General features: G+C 43.0%; 1 protein-coding gene across 1 annotated transcript; it reads left to right on the top strand.

Annotated features, from left to right (window-relative positions):
* Positions 1–3,947: 3,947 nt before the first annotated feature.
* On the top strand, positions 3,948–15,800 carry LOC115416774 (anosmin-1-like; the record flags this gene model as incomplete). Its single annotated transcript, XM_030130636.1, has 10 exons — positions 3,948–4,028; positions 5,749–5,971; positions 6,863–7,047; positions 8,475–8,604; positions 10,465–10,706; positions 10,896–11,031; positions 12,542–12,640; positions 13,237–13,325; positions 13,413–13,584; positions 15,652–15,800. Coding segments are annotated over exons 1-10 (1,461 nt in total), but the record flags the coding sequence as incomplete, so codon positions are not given.
* Positions 15,801–18,261: the final 2,461 nt, after the last annotated feature.

Here is an 18,261-nt window from a genome sequence, read left to right as displayed (position 1 = left end):
GCTGACCTGAGCAGGGTCAGTCCAAGACCACATCTGAAGGGTCTGTGGGGGTCTGTGGGGGTGGAGGGCGGCTGTGGCTCAGTTGGTAGAGCAGGTGGTCCACTGACCAAAGGGTCGGTGGTTTGAATCCTGGCTCCGACTGTCCACATGTGGAAGTGCCCTTGGGCAAAGACGCTGAACCCACGTGTGTCCCAGCAGGACCAGTCAGAGCCACTGGTGTATGAGTGTGTGTGTGGACGGGTGGATGGGAGGAGGTGTCCAGAGCCTGGACACCATGAGGGTGGAGAACATGTGCTGCATCAGCTCAGACTCCTGGAGGACACATGGTTTATGTAAACTATACAAACACATGGTTTATGTAAACTATACAAACACATGGTTTATGTAAACTATACAAACACATGATGGATGTAAACTATACAAACACATGATGGATGTAAACTATACAAACACATGGTTTATGTAAACTATACAAACACATGGTTTATGTAAATTATACAAACACATGATGGATGTAAACTATACAAACACATGGTTTATGTAAACTATACAAACACATGATGGATGTAAACTATACAAACACATGGTTTATGTAAACTATACAAACACATGATGGATGTAAACTATACAAACACATGGTTTATGTAAACTATACAAACACATGGTTTATGTAAACTATACAAATACATGATGGATGTAAACTATACAAACACATGGTTTATGTAAACTATACAAACACATGGTTTATGTAAACTATACAAACACATGGTTTATGTAAACTATACAAACACATGGTTTATGTAAATTATACAAACACATGATGGATGTAAACTATACAAACACATGATGGATGTAAACTATACAAACACATGATGGATGTAAACTATACAAACACATGGTTTATGTAAACTATACAAACACATGGTTTATGTAAATTATACAAACACATGATGGATGTAAACTATACAAACACATGATGGATGTAAACTATACAAACACATGGTTTATGTAAACTATACAAACACATGATGGATGTAAACTATACAAACACATGATGGATGTAAACTATACAAACACATGATGGATGCAAACTATACAAACACATGATGGATGTAAACTATACAAACACATGGTTTATGTAAACTATACAAACACATGATGGATGTAAACTATACAAACACATGGTTTATGTAAACTATAAAAACACATGGTTTATGTAAACTATACAAACACATGATGGATGTAAACTATACAAACACATGGTTTATGTAAACTATACAAACACATGGTTTATGTAAACTATACAAACACATGGTTTATGTAAACTATACAAACACATGATGGATGTAAACTATACAAACACATGGTTTATGTAAACTATACAAACACATGATGGATGTAAACTATACAAACACATGGTTTATGTAAACTATACAAACACATGGTTTATGTAAACTATACAAACACATGATGGATGTAAACTATACAAACACATGGTTTATGTAAACTATACAAACACATGGTTTATGTAAACTATACAAACACATGATGGATGTAAACTATACAAACACATGGTTTATGTAAACTATACAAACACATGGTTTATGTAAACTATACAAACACATGGTTTATGTAAACTATACAAACACATGATGGATGTAAACTATACAAACACATGGTTTATGTAAACTATACAAACACATGATGGATGTAAACTATACAAACACATGGTTTATGTAAACTATACAAACACATGATGGATGTAAACTATACAAACACATGATGGATGTAAACTATACAAACACATGGTTTATGTAAACTATACAAACACATGATGGATGTAAACTATACAAACACATGATGGATGTAAACTATACAAATACATGATGGATGTAAACTATACAAACACATGGTTTATGTAAACTATACAAACACATGATGGATGTAAACTATACAAACACATGATGGATGTAAACTATACAAAGACATGATGGATGTAAACTATACAAACACATGGTTTATGTAAACTATACAAACACATGGTTTATGTAAACTATACAAACACATGATGGATGTAAACTATACAAACACATGATGGATGTAAACTATACAAACACATGGTTTATGTAAACTATACAAACACATGATGGATGTAAACTATACAAACACATGATGGATGTAAACTATACAAACACATGATGGATGTAAACTATACAAACACATGATGGATGTAAACTATACAAACACATGGTTTATGTAAACTATACAAACACATGATGGATGTAAACTATACAAACACATGGTTTATGTAAACTATACAAACACATGATGGATGTAAACTATACAAACACATGGTTTATGTAAACTATACAAACACATGGTTTATGTAAACTATACAAACACATGGTTTATGTAAACTATACAAACACATGATGGATGTAAACTATACAAACACATGGTTTATGTAAACTATACAAACACATGATGGATGTAAACTATACAAACACATGATGGATGTAAACTATACAAACACATGGTTTATGTAAACTATACAAACACATGGTTTATGTAAACTATACAAACACATGATGGATGTAAACTATACAAACACATGGTTTATGTAAACTATACAAACACATGGTTTATGTAAACTATACAAACACATGATGGATGTAAACTATACAAACACATGGTTTATGTAAACTATACAAACACATGATGGATGTAAACTATACAAACACATGGTTTATGTAAACTATACAAACACATGATGGATGTAAACTATACAAACACATGGTTTATGTAAACTATACAAACACATGATGGATGTAAACTATACAAACACATGGTTTATGTAAACTATACAAACACATGATGGATGTAAACTATACAAACACATGGTTTATGTAAACTATACAAACACATGATGGATGTAAACTATACAAACACATGGTTTATGTAAACTATACAAACACATGATGGATGTAAACTATACAAACACATGATGGATGTAAACTATACAAACACATGGTTTATGTAAACTATACAAACACATGATGGATGTAAACTATACAAATACATGATGGATGTAAACTATACAAACACATGGTTTATGTAAACTATACAAACACATGGTTTATGTAAACTATACAAACACATGATGGATGTAAACTATACAAACACATGGTTTATGTAAACTATACAAACACATGATGGATGTAAACTATACAAACACATGGTTTATGTAAACTATACAAACACATGATGGATGTAAACTATACAAACACATGGTTTATGTAAACTATACAAACACATGATGGATGTAAACTATACAAACACATGGTTTATGTAAACTATACAAACACATGATGGATGTAAACTATACAAACACATGATGGATGTAAACTATACAAACACATGATGGATGTAAACTATACAAACACATGGTTTATGTAAACTATACAAACACATGATGGATGTAAACTATACAAACACATGGTTTATGTAAACTATACAAACACATGATGGATGTAAACTATACAAACACATGGTTTATGTAAACTATACAAACACATGATGGATGTAAACTATACAAACACATGGTTTATGTAAACTATACAAACACATGATGGATGTAAACTATACAAACACATGCTGCTGGATCTGGACATGTGTGGAAAGCACACAGCTGCCTCATTCAGTGACGAATGGGATGATTTTTGAATTAACACAAAATGTCAGTGTCACATGTATGTGTATGTGTGTTTATGCAGATGGGTGCGTTTGTTTTCTACACCTGCAGTAGTTTAGATTAAATACAGAAGAAGAAACAACTAAAGGATACAGACCAAAATACAGTAGTTGATCCGTTAAAGTGTTCATCGGTGCTGGTTCAGGTTCTGGTTCTGTCTAATCTGGGTCATCCCTCCCTCCCTTCTTCTTCTTCTTTCTTTTTTTTCCAGTGTCTCCAACCCTGCAAAGACTCCTGGGAAATGAAGGAGAAATCCAACTGCAGACAGATGTGTGAGGTACACACACACACACACACACACACACTTACACAAAGCATGATGGGAACTGGAGTTTCTGATGATACTAACCAGTGGTTTTGAAACATCTGGACCAGGAGGTGGATCCAGTCTGGATTTACTGAAGAACTTATCTTACCTTACCTTACCTTACCTTACCTTACCTTACCTTGGTAGACCCATGTGGGTCACAGGGCAGGGTTTTAAAACCATAGGGACACAGTTATTGGGATTTCATTTAGTTGGGGGCGGGGCTATTATCAAACACGTCAACTTTGTTTTTTATTGGATGAAAAATTACCAAGTTAGAACAGTTTCATTTTTCATGGTAACACATCCAAATTCACCGCTCTGACCGCGTCGATGGTCTTCAGTGGTCGTTGATGGTCGCCGTTGGTCATAAATGGTCGTCGATGGTCGTTGTTGGTCTTCGATAGTTGTAGATGGTCATTGATGGTCTTTGATGGTCTTCGATGGTCGTTGATGGTCTTCGTTGGTTGTCAATGGTTGTCGATGGTCGTTGATGGTCGTCGATGGTCGTAAATGGTCATCGATGGTCGTTGATGGTCTTCGATGGTTGTAGATGGTCGTCGATGGTCTTTGATGGTCTTCGATGGTCGTTGATGGTCTTCGTTGGTTGTCAATGGTTGTCGATGGTCGTTGATGGTCGTCGATGGTCGTAAATGGTCATCGATGGTCGTTGATGGTCTTCGATGGTTGTCGTTGGTCTTCGATGGTTGTCGATGGTCTTCGATGGTCGTCGATGGTCTTCGATGGTCTTCGATAGTCGTTGATGGTCTTCGTTGGTCTTCAATGGTTGTCGATGGTCGTAAATGATCTTTGATGGTCGTCGATGGTCGTCGATGGTAGTAGATGGTCTTTGATGGTCTTCGATGGTTGTCGATGGTAGTAGATGGTCTTTGATGGTCTTCGATGGTTGTCGATGGTCTTTGATGGTCGTTGTTGGTCTTTGATGGTCGTTGTTGGTCTTTGATGGTCTTCAATGATTGTCGATGCTCTTCAATGGTCGTTGTTGGTCGTTGTTGGTCGTTGATGGTCTTTGATGGTCTTCTATGGTTGTCGATGGTCGTCGTTGGTCTTTGATGGTCTTCAATGATTGTCGATGGTCGTTGATGGTCTTCGACGGTCGTCGTTGGTCTTCGATGGTCGTTGATGGTCTTCAATGGTCTTCGATGGTCGTCGTTGGTCTTCGATGGTCGTTGATGGTCTTCAATGGTCTTTGATGGTCGTCGTTGGTCTTCGATAGTTGTCGATGGTCTTCAATGGTCGTCTTTGGTCTTCGATGGTCGTTGATGGTCGTCAATGGTCTTTGATGGTCTTCGATGGTCACCGATGGTCTTCGATGGTCGTCGATGGTCTTCGATGGTTGTCCACCAAATCTGTGACTTGGTTTTCACCTCCGACTTTCTGAGATTAAACAGAGCAGGCTTGGAGTTAAAGTAGGAGGAGCTACATCACAAAGAAAGACAGTGAAACGACAAAAATACAAATGGATGACTTGTTTAATTTTGTTCTTTATTTTCTTCATTATTTTGTTCATTTTTTCTGTTTCTGTTCATTTTAATGGTTTTTCTGTTTTAAGCCTTTTTTTTTTTTTGTACGGTGGTACAAACCATAGTCAGACTGGACTGTGATTGGTCTGTTGGAGTCACATGACCTCTGTGACCTCTGACCCTGCCTTTCCTCCTGCCCCCTACAGCCTCTGTTTCCCAGAAGGCCTTGGGAGTGTGTGACCAGCTGTGAGTTCCTCCAGTCAGTGCTGTCAGTCAAACAGGGGGCGTGTCCTCTGCCGGACCGTGCCGCAGGCTTCGAGGCCGCCTGCGTCGACAGCTGCGACCGCGACCGTGAATGCCCCGCCCACAGGAAGTGCTGCTCCAATGGCTGTGGACACACCTGCCAGACCCCCAAGGACCTCTATAGAGGTAGGACTGGACCACCTGGGACCACCTGGACCACCTTGACCACAAGGACCACTAGGACCACTAGGGTCACTGGGACCACTTGGACCACTAGGTCACTGGGACCACTAGGACCACTAGGGTCACTGGGACCACTAGGATCACTAGGTCACTGGGACCACTAGGACCACTAGGGTCACTGGGACCACTAGGGTCATAAACACTGCTCAGACCCTGTTAGCCCCTCCCCCTTGGCCCACTTAGGTCTATTTGTCAGGAGTGGGATCACCGACGCAACCTGGGCCGGCCTGGCTGACGCCCCGGTGCATGATGGGAAGGTCCTGTCTGGTGTGAGTGCAGCTGTAACTCCCATCATGCCCCTGGGCGACAGTGGACCGACACATCAGAGCTGTGAACTGCATCAGGTTAAGGGTTCAGTCACTGCAGTCACTAGAGTCACTTTGAATGGGACTCAATGAGCTGTGACAGGTGGTTTAGAAAAACCACTACAGACCCAGAACCAGATACAGGTCCAACAGGCACTTCATGAACACAGATGCTATTGGGTTATCTAAAATAAAATAAAATAAAATAAAATAAAATAAAATAAAATAAAATAAAATAAAATAAAATAAATAAATAAATAAATAATAATGAAATCAAATAAAATAAAATGATTCCTCTCATGTGGTCTGTACTGGTTTTCCTCTCATGTGGTCTGTACTGGTTTTCCTCTCATGTGGTCTGTACTGGTTTTCCTCTCATGTGGTCTGTACTGGTTTTCCTCTTATGTGGTCTGTACTGGTTTTCCTCTCATGTGGTCTGTACTGGTTTTCCTCTCATGTGGTCTGTACTGGTTTTCCTCTCATGTGGTCTGTACTGGTTTTCCTCTTATGTGGTCTTGTGCTGGTCCAGGTTGCCCTCTGAAGCCCAGGAAGGACCTGGTCTTTCATGAGTCCTCCTCCGGGTCGTTGGACGTCCGTTGGTCGTCTCGTTTCAACGTCTCCTCTGAACCGGTGGTCTACGTCCTCCAGAGGAGGTGGAACTACGGGGTCCAGCCCAGTGAGGACAGCGCCTCCCCCTGGGAGGAGGTGGGCCAGGTACGCCCACTGTAAGAAATAAAGTAAAAAATACTGAGGGAGGAGGTGGAGCAGGTATGTCTACTGCAAAAAATAATACTGAACCCCCTGGGAGGAGGTGCACCAGGTCAGCCCACTGTAAAAAATACTGAGGTAGGAGGTGCGCCAGGTCAGCCCACTGGAAAAAATACTGAGGGAGGAGGTGCACCAGGTCAGCCCACTGTAAAAAATACTGAGGTAGGAGGTGCGCCAGGTCAGCCCACTGGAAAAAATACTGAGGGAGGAGGTGCACCAGGTCAGCCCACTGTAAAAAATACTGAGGTAGGAGGTGCACCAGGTCAGCCCACTGTAAAAAACACTGGAAAAAACTTACTGAGGGAGGAGGTGCACCAGGTCAGCCCACTGTAAAAAATAATACTGAACCCCCTGGGAGGAAGTGCACCAGGTCAGTCCACTGTAAAAATAATGTAAAAAAAAAAAAAAAAAAAAACTGAACCCCCTGGGAGGAGGTGCACCAGGTCAGTCCACTGTAAAAAATAATGTAAAAATAAAAAAAAAATACTGAACCCCCTGGGAGGAGGTGCACCAGGTCAGTCCACTGTAAAAAATAATGTAAAAATAAAAAAAAAAAAATACTGAACCCCCTGGGAGGAGGTGCACCAGGTCAGTCCGCTGTAAAAAAAAATAATATTGCACCCCCCTGGGAGGAGGTGCACCAGGTCAGCCCACTGTAAGAGATACTGAAAAAAATACTGAGGAAGGAGGCGCACCAGGTCAGTCCGCTGTAAAAAATACAGTAAAAAAAAATATTGAGGGAGGAGGTGGAGCAGGTCAGTCCACCGTAAAAAATACTGAACCCCCTGGGAGGAGGTGCACCAGGTCAGTCCGCTGTAAAAAAATAATACTGCACCCCCTGGGAAGAGGTGCACCAGGTCAGCCCACTGTAAGAAATACTCTAAAAAATACTGAGGGAGGAGGTGCACCGGGTCAGTCCACTGTAAAAAAAAAAATACTGTAAAAAATACTGAGGGAGAAGGTGGAGCAGGTCAGTCCACTGTAAAAAATACTGTAAAAAAAAAAAATATTGAGAGAGGAGGTGGCACAGGTAAGTCCACTGTAAAAAGTACTGAGGATGTGTTTAAAGCAGGTCAGTCCACTGTAAATAATAACATGGAAGGGCTTTTAGCAGTTCAGCCTGCTGTAAAAAATACAGAGGATGTGTTTAAAGCAGGTCAGTCCACTGTAGAAAATACTGAGGATAGGTTTTTAACATTTACACTGTAAATAATAACATGGATGTGTTTTTAGCATGTCTGCGCTACACGCTAATGCTAACATGTTTTTGCTTTCAGTGTCCGAACTTCTGAAACTCATTTTAGACCAACTTTTACAAATGCGATAAAATATTAATGATCTAATGTGACTCCACCCCCCCTCCTCGCCATCAGACATCAGAACCCAGATCGCGACTTTCCGACATCCGACCGGGTCGCTGGTACCAGTTCCGAGTGGCGGCCGTCAACACCCACGGAACCAAAGGTTTCACCACGCCCAGCCGACACATCCACTCCAGCAGAGGTTAGCATCGCAATATCGCATTTATACGGTCTGGGCTCTGGGACCAGCTTTTGTCTTTTACGATCTTTTGTCTTGATGTTTCTTTTACAGTACTCTCATCTCGTTAAGTCTTTTGTGATCTTTTTGTTTTGTTTTTTGTAGTTTCCATTCTGTTAAATAAGCTTTTCATCTTTCGCGTTTATATAGTTGTCTTTTACGATATTTTGTCTTTTACGATCTTTTTTGTTTTGTTTTTTTGTTGTTTTCATTCTGTGAAATAACCTTTTCATCTCTTTCGCATTTATATATCGTGTCTTTTACGATCGTTTGTCTTTTATGATCTTTTTGTTTTGTTGTATCTTTTGTTGTCTTTTTGTCCTTGTCTGTTGTATATATTTTTGCGACTTTTTTGTCTTGCTCCTTCTTCTACAAAACTTCTTTTCACTGATGATTTTAATTTTGGAAGATTTTTACAATTATTTTTGTTCTTTTCTGTATTTGATTTTTTAACTCGTTTTTTTTTTAAATTTTTGTTCTTTTCTGTATTTTTTTAACTAATTTTTAAAAAAATTATTTTAGTTCTTTTCTCTATTTTATTTTTTTTTTAACTTTTTTTTTTTTGTTCTTTTCTCTATATTATTTATTTCCATTCATTTTAAAAATCATTTGTGTTCATTTCACTGAATATTTTGTCCATTTTAACTGATTTCTTTAAAATTATTTTTGCTTGTTTTTGTTCTTTTTTTCTATTTCATTCATTTTAACTCATTTTTTAAATTATTTTTGTTCTTTGTCCTCCTCTGTTTCATTCTTCTTCTGCTGTTTTTTTCTGGTCTTTGTGGATAATTTTTACTTTTATTTTAACACTTTCAGTGCCATGGGCCGATTAAATCGGCTTTACGAAAACAACCTGTAAAGTGCCACGGGCCGATCAGATCGGCTTTGGAGAACACGCCACATTTGTGTACAAACAAACCATCCACCCCCATTTCTTTCTCACATTTCGATGACGTTCTTTCTGTGTCCCCCTTTTGAGACCAAGCAGACGGGAATTTGAGGTCACGTGACCGAATAATATTTTTATATGTTTTTAATGTTTCTTATTCTCCGGTGTTTCATCAGAGGGAGCCCTCCATGCCGGGGGGCGGCTGTGGACTCCGGGGGCTGTGGCGCCTTCTCTCACTGGGGTCCGCTCCTTTCTGGTGGGTGGGGGTCCCAGTTGGCCCTCTCCCACTAGTTGGGATGCGGGGCTGTGTTGCTGGTGCCTGGTCGCCGGGGTCGGCGGCTGCCTCCTGGTGCGGATGGCTCCCTGAGACAGCGCCTCCTAAACTGATGTTTTACTTTTACTTGTACATTTTTGTTCTGGTCTACCCGTGCTCAGTCAGTCTTCTTAAGTATGTGTGAGCTTGTGGGTTTGCATGTATGTGTGTGTGTGTGTGTGTGTGTGTGTGTGTGTGTGCGGGTGAGTGGGTGGGTGTGGGTGAGTGGGTGGGTGTGGGTGGGGGGGCGGTACTGATTTTTAAACTGATATGTAAAACACTTTGTGCTACAGTTTTTAATGTATGTAAAGTGCTATATAAATAAAGATTATTATTATTATTATTATTATTATTATTATAAATTATGCAAATTACGATCAATAATGAATCGGCTGCATCCGGTGCGTTTTGGATCTAATTAGCAATCGGTCGGATGTTACCGAGCGGTTTCCTGCAGGATTCTTCAAATATTATGAAAATGACGCGAAATACTGAAAAACGGCCAAATTCTGTGGCACTTTTAAGGCGTATTAGCCCCTTAACTGTCTGGCACTTAAAGAGTTAATAATGATAATGTCTTGTCGGTTCTGATGTGGTTCTGGTTTTGGTTCTGGTCCCTCAGACCCGTCCAGTCCTCCGGCTCCCTCTGACCTCAGGGTGGTCAACATGACCTTTGGCCCCGGTCGGACCGTGTCCACCCTGGTCCGCTGGACCGTCCCCCAGGACCTGGACGTCCCTGTCCACCACTATAAGGTCAGCTGGAGCTGGACGGAGGCGGGGCAGAGGACGGAGGCGGGGCAGAGGACGGAGGCGGGGCAGAGGACAGTGTCGTCTTTGACCAAGAGGAGGAAGATGGTCCGAACGGTAAGGACAATGACACCCCAGTGCATTCTGGGAAAGACAGCTCAGATCCAACACACACAGGATGAGGATCAGTTTAATGAAAGAGTTCAATAATAATAATAATAATAATAATAATAATAATAACAATATATGTTTAATTAAAGGGTTAATGTTCCTGTGCTTACTGTGACCCACTTGTGTTTTCTACAGAACCAGGTGGTTCTGGACAGTCTGAGGTCAAACCGGACCTACAGGGTGGAGGTCCAGGCCATGTCTTACTGGGCCCAGAACCACCTCAAAGGCCCGCGGGCCCTGCTCCACTTCAGCACCCAGACCAGCAGGACTGGTACGCCAGCCTAGAACCCTCTGGTACCCCTAGAACCTCTGCTAGCCCTAGAACCTCTGGTACCCCTAGAACCTCTGGTACCCCTAGAACCTCTGGTACCCCTAGAACCTCTGCTAGCCCTAGAACCTCTGGTACCTCTAGAACCTCTGGTACCCTGAGAACCTCTGGTAGCCCTAGAACCTCTGGTACCTCTAGAACCTCTGGTACCCCTAGAACCTCTGGTACCTCTAGAACCTCTGGTACCCCTAGAACCTCTGGTACCCTGAGAACCTCTGGTAGCCCTAGAACCTCTGGTACCTCTAGAACCTCTGGTACCCCTAGAACCTCTAGTACCCCTAGAACCTCTGCTTGCCCTAGAACAGGGGTCGGCAACCCGCGGCTCCGGAGCCGCATGCGGCTCTTTCATCCTTTTGTTGCGGCTCTGCGTGGCTTGGGAAAATAAATTATAAGTGTCCGATTGAAGTGTATGTTATTTGTCTCCAAAACGTGTATCATGTCTTCTTATTAAGTCAAAGTTTTTAACTTCTTTCTTCAGACCTTGTGCGATTTCGGTTATCAGCATTCGCCTTCTTCAGAGACGTTTGACAGCACTTGACGTGTCAGCCGACAGCCGGCATGTGCGGAATGTCCTGTGACACCAAAACTGCACAATATCTGAACAAAGTATTTTATTTGTGTTTGTTCGTTTGTTTAATTGTAGTTGTAAATTGTAAGATTATTGTGATCTCGAAATATTAAAATAAAATTATATATATATATATATATATATATATATATAGTATTAATTTTCATCGCTCAAAATATGCGTCACACTCTTCGACAGCCCGCCAAAACACCGTACATTTATCGAGACTTTCAACCCCAGGTAGGCCAAGTATGGAGAAATCTAAGAAAAGAAAAATATCTGAAGAAAATAGAACATTTAATGATGCCAGGTGCCATGGCACGACCAAGGTGCTGCAGCACCTCGGGGCCAACGCTAGGTGCCGTGGCACTGCAGTACTACGGCTCAGTGCCAGGTGCCGTGGCACCGCAGTGCCACTGCTCGCAGTGCCGCCGGTGCCACAGCACCACCGGCACCTCGAGCCGAGTCACCACCGCGGTGCCACGGCACCTGGCACCGAGCCATGGTACGGCGGTGCAACGGCACCTAGCGTTGGCCCCGAGGTGCGCCGCGGCAGGCACCACCGAGGTGCGCCGCGGAACCAAGCCGTGGTACCGGTAAAATCGTTGTATAAGCCGTGTCGGAGTATAAGCCGCAGTGTTTAAAGTGTGGGAAAAAAGTAGCGGCTTATACTCCGGAATTTACGGTATATATAGGCTAACATCTTCATTTCAGATGTCAAAAAGTTTTTGCGGCTCCCAGTGTTGTCTTTTCCGTGGAAACCGGGTCGAAATGGCTCTTTGAGTGTTAAAGGTTGCCGACCCCTGCCCTAGAACCTCTGCTAGCCCTAGAACCTCTGGTACCCCTAACCCTAATGAACATGTTTGTGTTTGTTTTGTCCTTCAGCTTTGGCTCCGCCTCCGTTTGGGGACGTCCTGGACGTGGGGACGCCATTTTACCAGGACGACCAACTGAGGGTCCACGTCTACTGGAGGAAGAGTCCAGGTAACCATGGCAACGCCCAGCAGATGGACACAACCCTCTGTCCTGGAGGAGGTCCGGTCTGGTCTAGGAGGTAGTCCGGTCCTAAAGGCCATCTGGTTCTAGAAGCAGTCCAGTCCCAGAGGCAGTCCGGTCCGGTTCTAGAGGCGGTCCGGTCCGGTCCGGTCCTGGACGTGGTCCGGTCCTAGAGGTAGCCCGGTCCTAAGCCTCTGTCCTGGAGGAGGTCCAGTCCAGTCCCAGAGGCGGTCTGGTTCAGTTCTAGAGGCAGTCCAGTCCTAGAGGCAGTCCGGTCCGGTTCTAGAAGCGGTCCGGTACAAGGGGCGGTCCAGTTCGGTCCGGTCATGGAGTCGGTCCAGTTCTAGAAGTGGTCTGGTCCGGTTCTAGAGGCGGTCTGGTTCGGTTCTAAGGGGGGTCCGGTCCGGTCCTGGAGGCTGTCTGGTCCGGTCCTGGAGGCGGTCCGGTCCGGTCCTAGGGGCGGTCCAGTCCGGTCCTGGAGTCGGTCCGGTTCTAGAGGCAGTCCAGTCCGGTTCTGGAGGCGGTCTGGTCCAGTCCTAGAGCCAGTCCAGTCCGGTTCTAACCCTGTGTCCTGTGTCCTACAGACCCGTCAGTGGACTTGTACCGGATCCAGTGGGAACCTGAGTTCTGTGGACAGAACCGGACCCGGTCCATGCAGAAGACCACGTCTCGGGTCAGTATTCCAGCCAAACCCTGCCCACAGTCTGGTTTCCATGGCAACAGCAGAGCTTGATTGGTTCTCTGTGTGTCATGTATGCAGGGGGGCGTGGCCAAGCTGAAGGGCCTCCTGTTCTCCTGTAAATACAACGTTCTCCTGCAGCCAATCAGCTCCAAGACCCGCCCCCCGGCAGAACGGACCAGCTTCTACACCCCGTCATGTTCTGCGATCCAGGCCAAGAGTCCAGAACCCATCAGCTGTGGACCCAGAACAGGTCAGATTCCACCACAGAACCAGAACCACCACAGAACACGATCAGAACCAGAACCACCACAGAACCAGAACCGCTACAGAACTAGAACCACCATAGAACCAACCCTATGGATCCACAAATTGGATCAGTCACTGAAGAAAGGATGAAGATCTGTTAGCTTAGCTTTGTTTTTAGACTAAAACAGCCCCAGTAAAACTACTAATCCCCTCTGTTATCTTAGCTCTGTTATCTTAGCTCTGTTAGCTTAGCTTTGTTTTTAGACTAAAACAGCCCCAGTAAAACTACTAATCCCCTCTGTTATCTTAGCTCTGTTATCTTAGCTCTGTTAGCTTAGCTTTGTTTTTAAACTAAAACAGCCCCAGTAAAACTACTAATCCCCTCTGTTATCTTAGCTCTGTTATCTTAGCTCTGTTAGCTTAGCTTTGTTTTTAAACTAAAACAGCCCCAGTAAAACTACTAATCCCCTCTGTTATCTTAGCTCTGTTATCTTAGCTCTGTTAGCTTAGCTTTGTTTTTAGACTAAAACAGCCCCAGTAAAACTACTAATCCCCTCTGTTATCTTAGCTCTGTTATCTTAGCTCTGTTAGCTTAGCTTTGTTTTTAGACTAAAACAGCCACAGTAAAACTACTAATCCCCTCTGTTATCTTAGCTCTGTTAGCTTAGCTCTGTTAGCTTAGCTTTGTTTTTAGACTAAAACAGCCCCAGTAAAACTACTAATCCCCTCTGTTATCTTAGCTCTGTTAGCTTAGCTCTGTTAGCTTAGCTTTGTTTTTAGACTAAAACAGCCACAGTGAAACTACTAATCCCCTCTGTTATCTTAGCTCTGTTAGCTTAGCTCTGTTAGCTTAGCTTTGTTTTTAGACTAAAACAGCCACAGTAAAACTACTAATCCCCTCTGTTATCTTAGCTCTGTTAGCTTAGCTCTGTTAGCTTAGCTTTGTTTTTAAACTAAAACAGCCCCAGTAAAACTACTAATCCCCTCTGTTATCTTAGCTCTGTTAGCTTAGCTCTGTTAGCTTAGCTTTGTTTTTAGACTAAAACAGCCACAGTAAAACTACTAATCCCCTCTGTTATCTTAGCTCTGTTAGCTTAGCTCTGTTAGCTTAGCTTTGTTTTTAAACTAAAACAGCCACAGTAAAACTACTAATCCCCTCTGTTATCTTAGCTCTGTTAGCTTAGCTTTGTTTTTAAACTAAAACAGCCTCAGTAAAACTACTAATCCCCTCTGTTATCTTAGCTCTGTTAGCTTAGCTTTGTTTTTAGACTAAAACAGCCCCAGTAAAACTACTAATCCCCTCTGTTATCTTAGCTCTGTTAGCTTAGCTTTGTTTTTAGACTAAAACAGCCCCAGTAAAACTACTAATCCCCTCTGTTATCTTAGCTCTGTTAGCTTAGCTCTGTTAGCTTAGCTTTGTTTTTAGACTAAAACAGCCACAGTAAAACTACTAATCCCTTCTGTTATCTTAGCTCTGTTAGCTTAGCTTTGTTTTTAGACTAAAACAGCCCCAGTAAAACTACTAATCCCCTCTGTTATCTTAGCTCTGTTAGCTTAGCTCTGTTAGCTTAGCTTTGTTTTTAGACTAAAACAGCCACAGTAAAACTACTAATCCCTTCTGTTATCTTAGCTCTGTTAGCTTAGCTTTGTTTTTAGACTGAAACAGCCCCAGTAAAACCACTAATCCCCTTTTTTAGTTTAGCTCTGTTAGCTTTGCTTGGTTAGCTTAGCTCTGTTTTTAGACTAAAACAGCCACAGCAAAACCATTGATTTCCTCTGTTAGCTTAGCTGTGTTAGCGTAGCTCTATTAGCTTAGCTCTGTTAAATTAGCTCTGTTTCCTGTTGGTTTGTGTCGTCAATAACTGAACTACAGATGTGTTTGAATCCAACAAACAAATTCAGAACTGTTTAGTCTCAACCACAGATCAACAAACAGAAACTATAGCAACCATAACAACATCCCATAATAAGTGTCCAGCTCCAGTGTTTCCAGTTCAGTCTAGTTGGGTCACTTCTGTTGTTGGACTGGGACAGTTGGTTCTTTATGGTTCTCATCCCCTCTGGTCCACAGTGGTTCCTCAGAAGGTTCCTCTGAAGGCGTCCAACCTGACGGCTTCGTTCCAGCTCAGCGGCACCAACGTGACGGCCATCTTCAGCTGGGAGGTGACCATGGCCACGCCCACCCGCCAGGTGACCACAGCCATGCCCCCCTGCCTGGTGACCGGCCTGCAGGTGACCTGGGCCGAGGTGATGCCCACCGGACGATATGGAACCAACAAACTACAGCACAGCCTGGTGTCACAGACCAGGATCCTGCCCCCGGTAGGCACCAGGAAACAGAGGCATCAGGGAAAAGGGGTACTAGGGAATAGAGGCTCCAGGGAACACCAGGGAACACCAGGGAACACCAGGGAACACCAGGGAACAGGGGTACCAGGGAACAGAAGCGCAAGGGTATATAGGCACCAGGGAACATAGGCACCAGGGAACATAGGCACCAGGGAACATGGTTACCAGGGAACGTTGGGTTACAGTGTAACCCTGGTTCTCTGAGAATAGAGAATATCTCTCCACTACATATAGAAAATATGTTATGGGATTTACTGACATCCCCGCAGCTGACGTGAAAACCTCTTTAAGACACACCACGCCTACCGTGGCTTCCCCTGCGCCCTATAAATAGACCCAGCTGCGCAGGGAACAGCTGATTCACTGTGATTTGAACGGGTCCCGAGCGGCCTCGATATGGAGAGATATTCTCTATTCTCGGAGAACCAGGGTTACACTGTAACCCAACGTTCTTTATTGTATGAGAATATCTGTCCACTACATATAGAATATATGTTATGGGCTCTGTAAGACACACCGTGAGGGTCCCAAGGAGACAGAGCAGACACCGCTCCAATAGAACCCCATGAGGTAGTACTGAATGAGACGTCACCACCCCGAGTGCACATTATTTACAGTGTGTACAAAATCACCACAGAACTATATACAATACGTACACATATAAGGTGGCGATATATGGAAGCAAATCTGTGTCATCAGAGATTGAAAGGTTGTATTTTGCAATGTTTTTTGGGTTTTTTTGAATGGTTGTATTTTTACACATAGTTTCATATTCTGAATTCAATTATTCAAAAAAAAATTTTTTTAATTCAATATTCTTAATTACAATGTGTTTCAAATTCAATCTAAAAAAATTCAACCTAAAAAAATTCGACATAATATCTTGACCAGGCAAAACCAATGGAGTACGGAGCCACTCGATCTAACTTTCACCCAATCATACGTCGCGCTGAAGATCACGTGATGCTCACTTAGCAGCACAGGACGGGACTCCTGTGAAAAACCATGCTCTTGTTTCGTCGCCGTGCACATTCTTCGAACACCGGCTTTGTGCAGATGCTCCCTCCAACTTGTCTTGGACGAAGCCCACAGTGTCAGAAAACACTGGGTCTCCTCCTCCTCCACTGCTGCTTGTTTTTTGCCGTCTATTACTCTTTCTCTAAAAACTAAATTAAACTAAAAAAAAAAAAAGAAACGCTGGCTGTAGTTTTTAAAATGCCGGTTCATAGCGGAGAGACAGCGAGTGCATACTGAGGCACCGACACCGCCGGTGGCTCACTACCACGGCACCAAGCTATGAACCGGCATTCGGTTTGAAAAAAATATAAAGAGAGCTGGATAAGACCGGACCTGAACCAGCTTCTAAACAAACTAAAGAAGTTAAAGGTGGACTACAGGGACCAGAACAGATGCAGCGGCCGGCCGGAAAAAAAACCCCGTTTGGAGCTGCTGGACTGGACTGTACAGTAGGGGACCAGTGAACCAGACTACAGGTGCACTGAACTGGGACACAGCACACACGGACTGGAGGCTTTCCACTGTGGGCCAGTCTGGAGTTCAGACAGCGGTAGACCATACTGGTAAGTTTAGTTTCTAAAACACATGGTTAATGGCTCACAAAAAGTCGACTTTACAGATGAAAGTCAAGTACAAACGTTACGGATGTTAAGGCGCTAGCCACTGGTATGCTAACAACAAGCTAATGGTAACAGTTCCGTGTCGTGTCCAACGCTGTTTGTCGGTGGTTTGATAAAAGTCAGAACTGAACCCAGTAGTTAAGTGAACCCAGTTCCAGTAGACAGGGTTAGTGTCCACACTGGGGAGAACAGGTCCCATTAAACCATGGTTTCTTGTTGTGTTCTTCACAGTTGTTGTCCATGGACGAGGAGGCAGATTCACAGCAACAGCACCTGGATTTTTCTGCCCTTTTGTCAAGTTTTAAAGCATTTTGTATTTGAGCCTAGTTCTTTTTGACTTCAGTGTGAATAAACCCATCTGAAATGCATAAAGTTCATTTTGTCTGTTTTCTTCTGCCTCACATAAACTTGAATAACAGTCCCGCTCTGCTGACCTCACTAATTCTCTGTTCACAGACTATTCTTCCATTGTGTTTGTACGTATGTCCAATACAAACCCACATATGTATGTTTAGGACACATGCCACACAGTGAATATTTGTGTCCTTCGCCTGTGGATTGCCAGATAAGACTGTAAACACAAGAGCAGCAGTTGCTTCTAGGAGAGCGTCTCCAGTACCAGACCCCGTCTTGCTGTTCCCATCATGAAGAAGCAGCGCAACCGGGAGTAGGTCCAAGAATGTGCACGGAGACGA

This window comes from Sphaeramia orbicularis, unplaced genomic scaffold, assembly GCF_902148855.1.
Source record: "Sphaeramia orbicularis unplaced genomic scaffold, fSphaOr1.1, whole genome shotgun sequence".
Lineage (NCBI taxonomy): Eukaryota > Metazoa > Chordata > Actinopteri > Kurtiformes > Apogonidae > Sphaeramia > Sphaeramia orbicularis.
The sequence above is the reverse complement of the archived record's forward strand: the minus strand, read 5'-3'. Positions and strand labels throughout refer to the sequence as shown.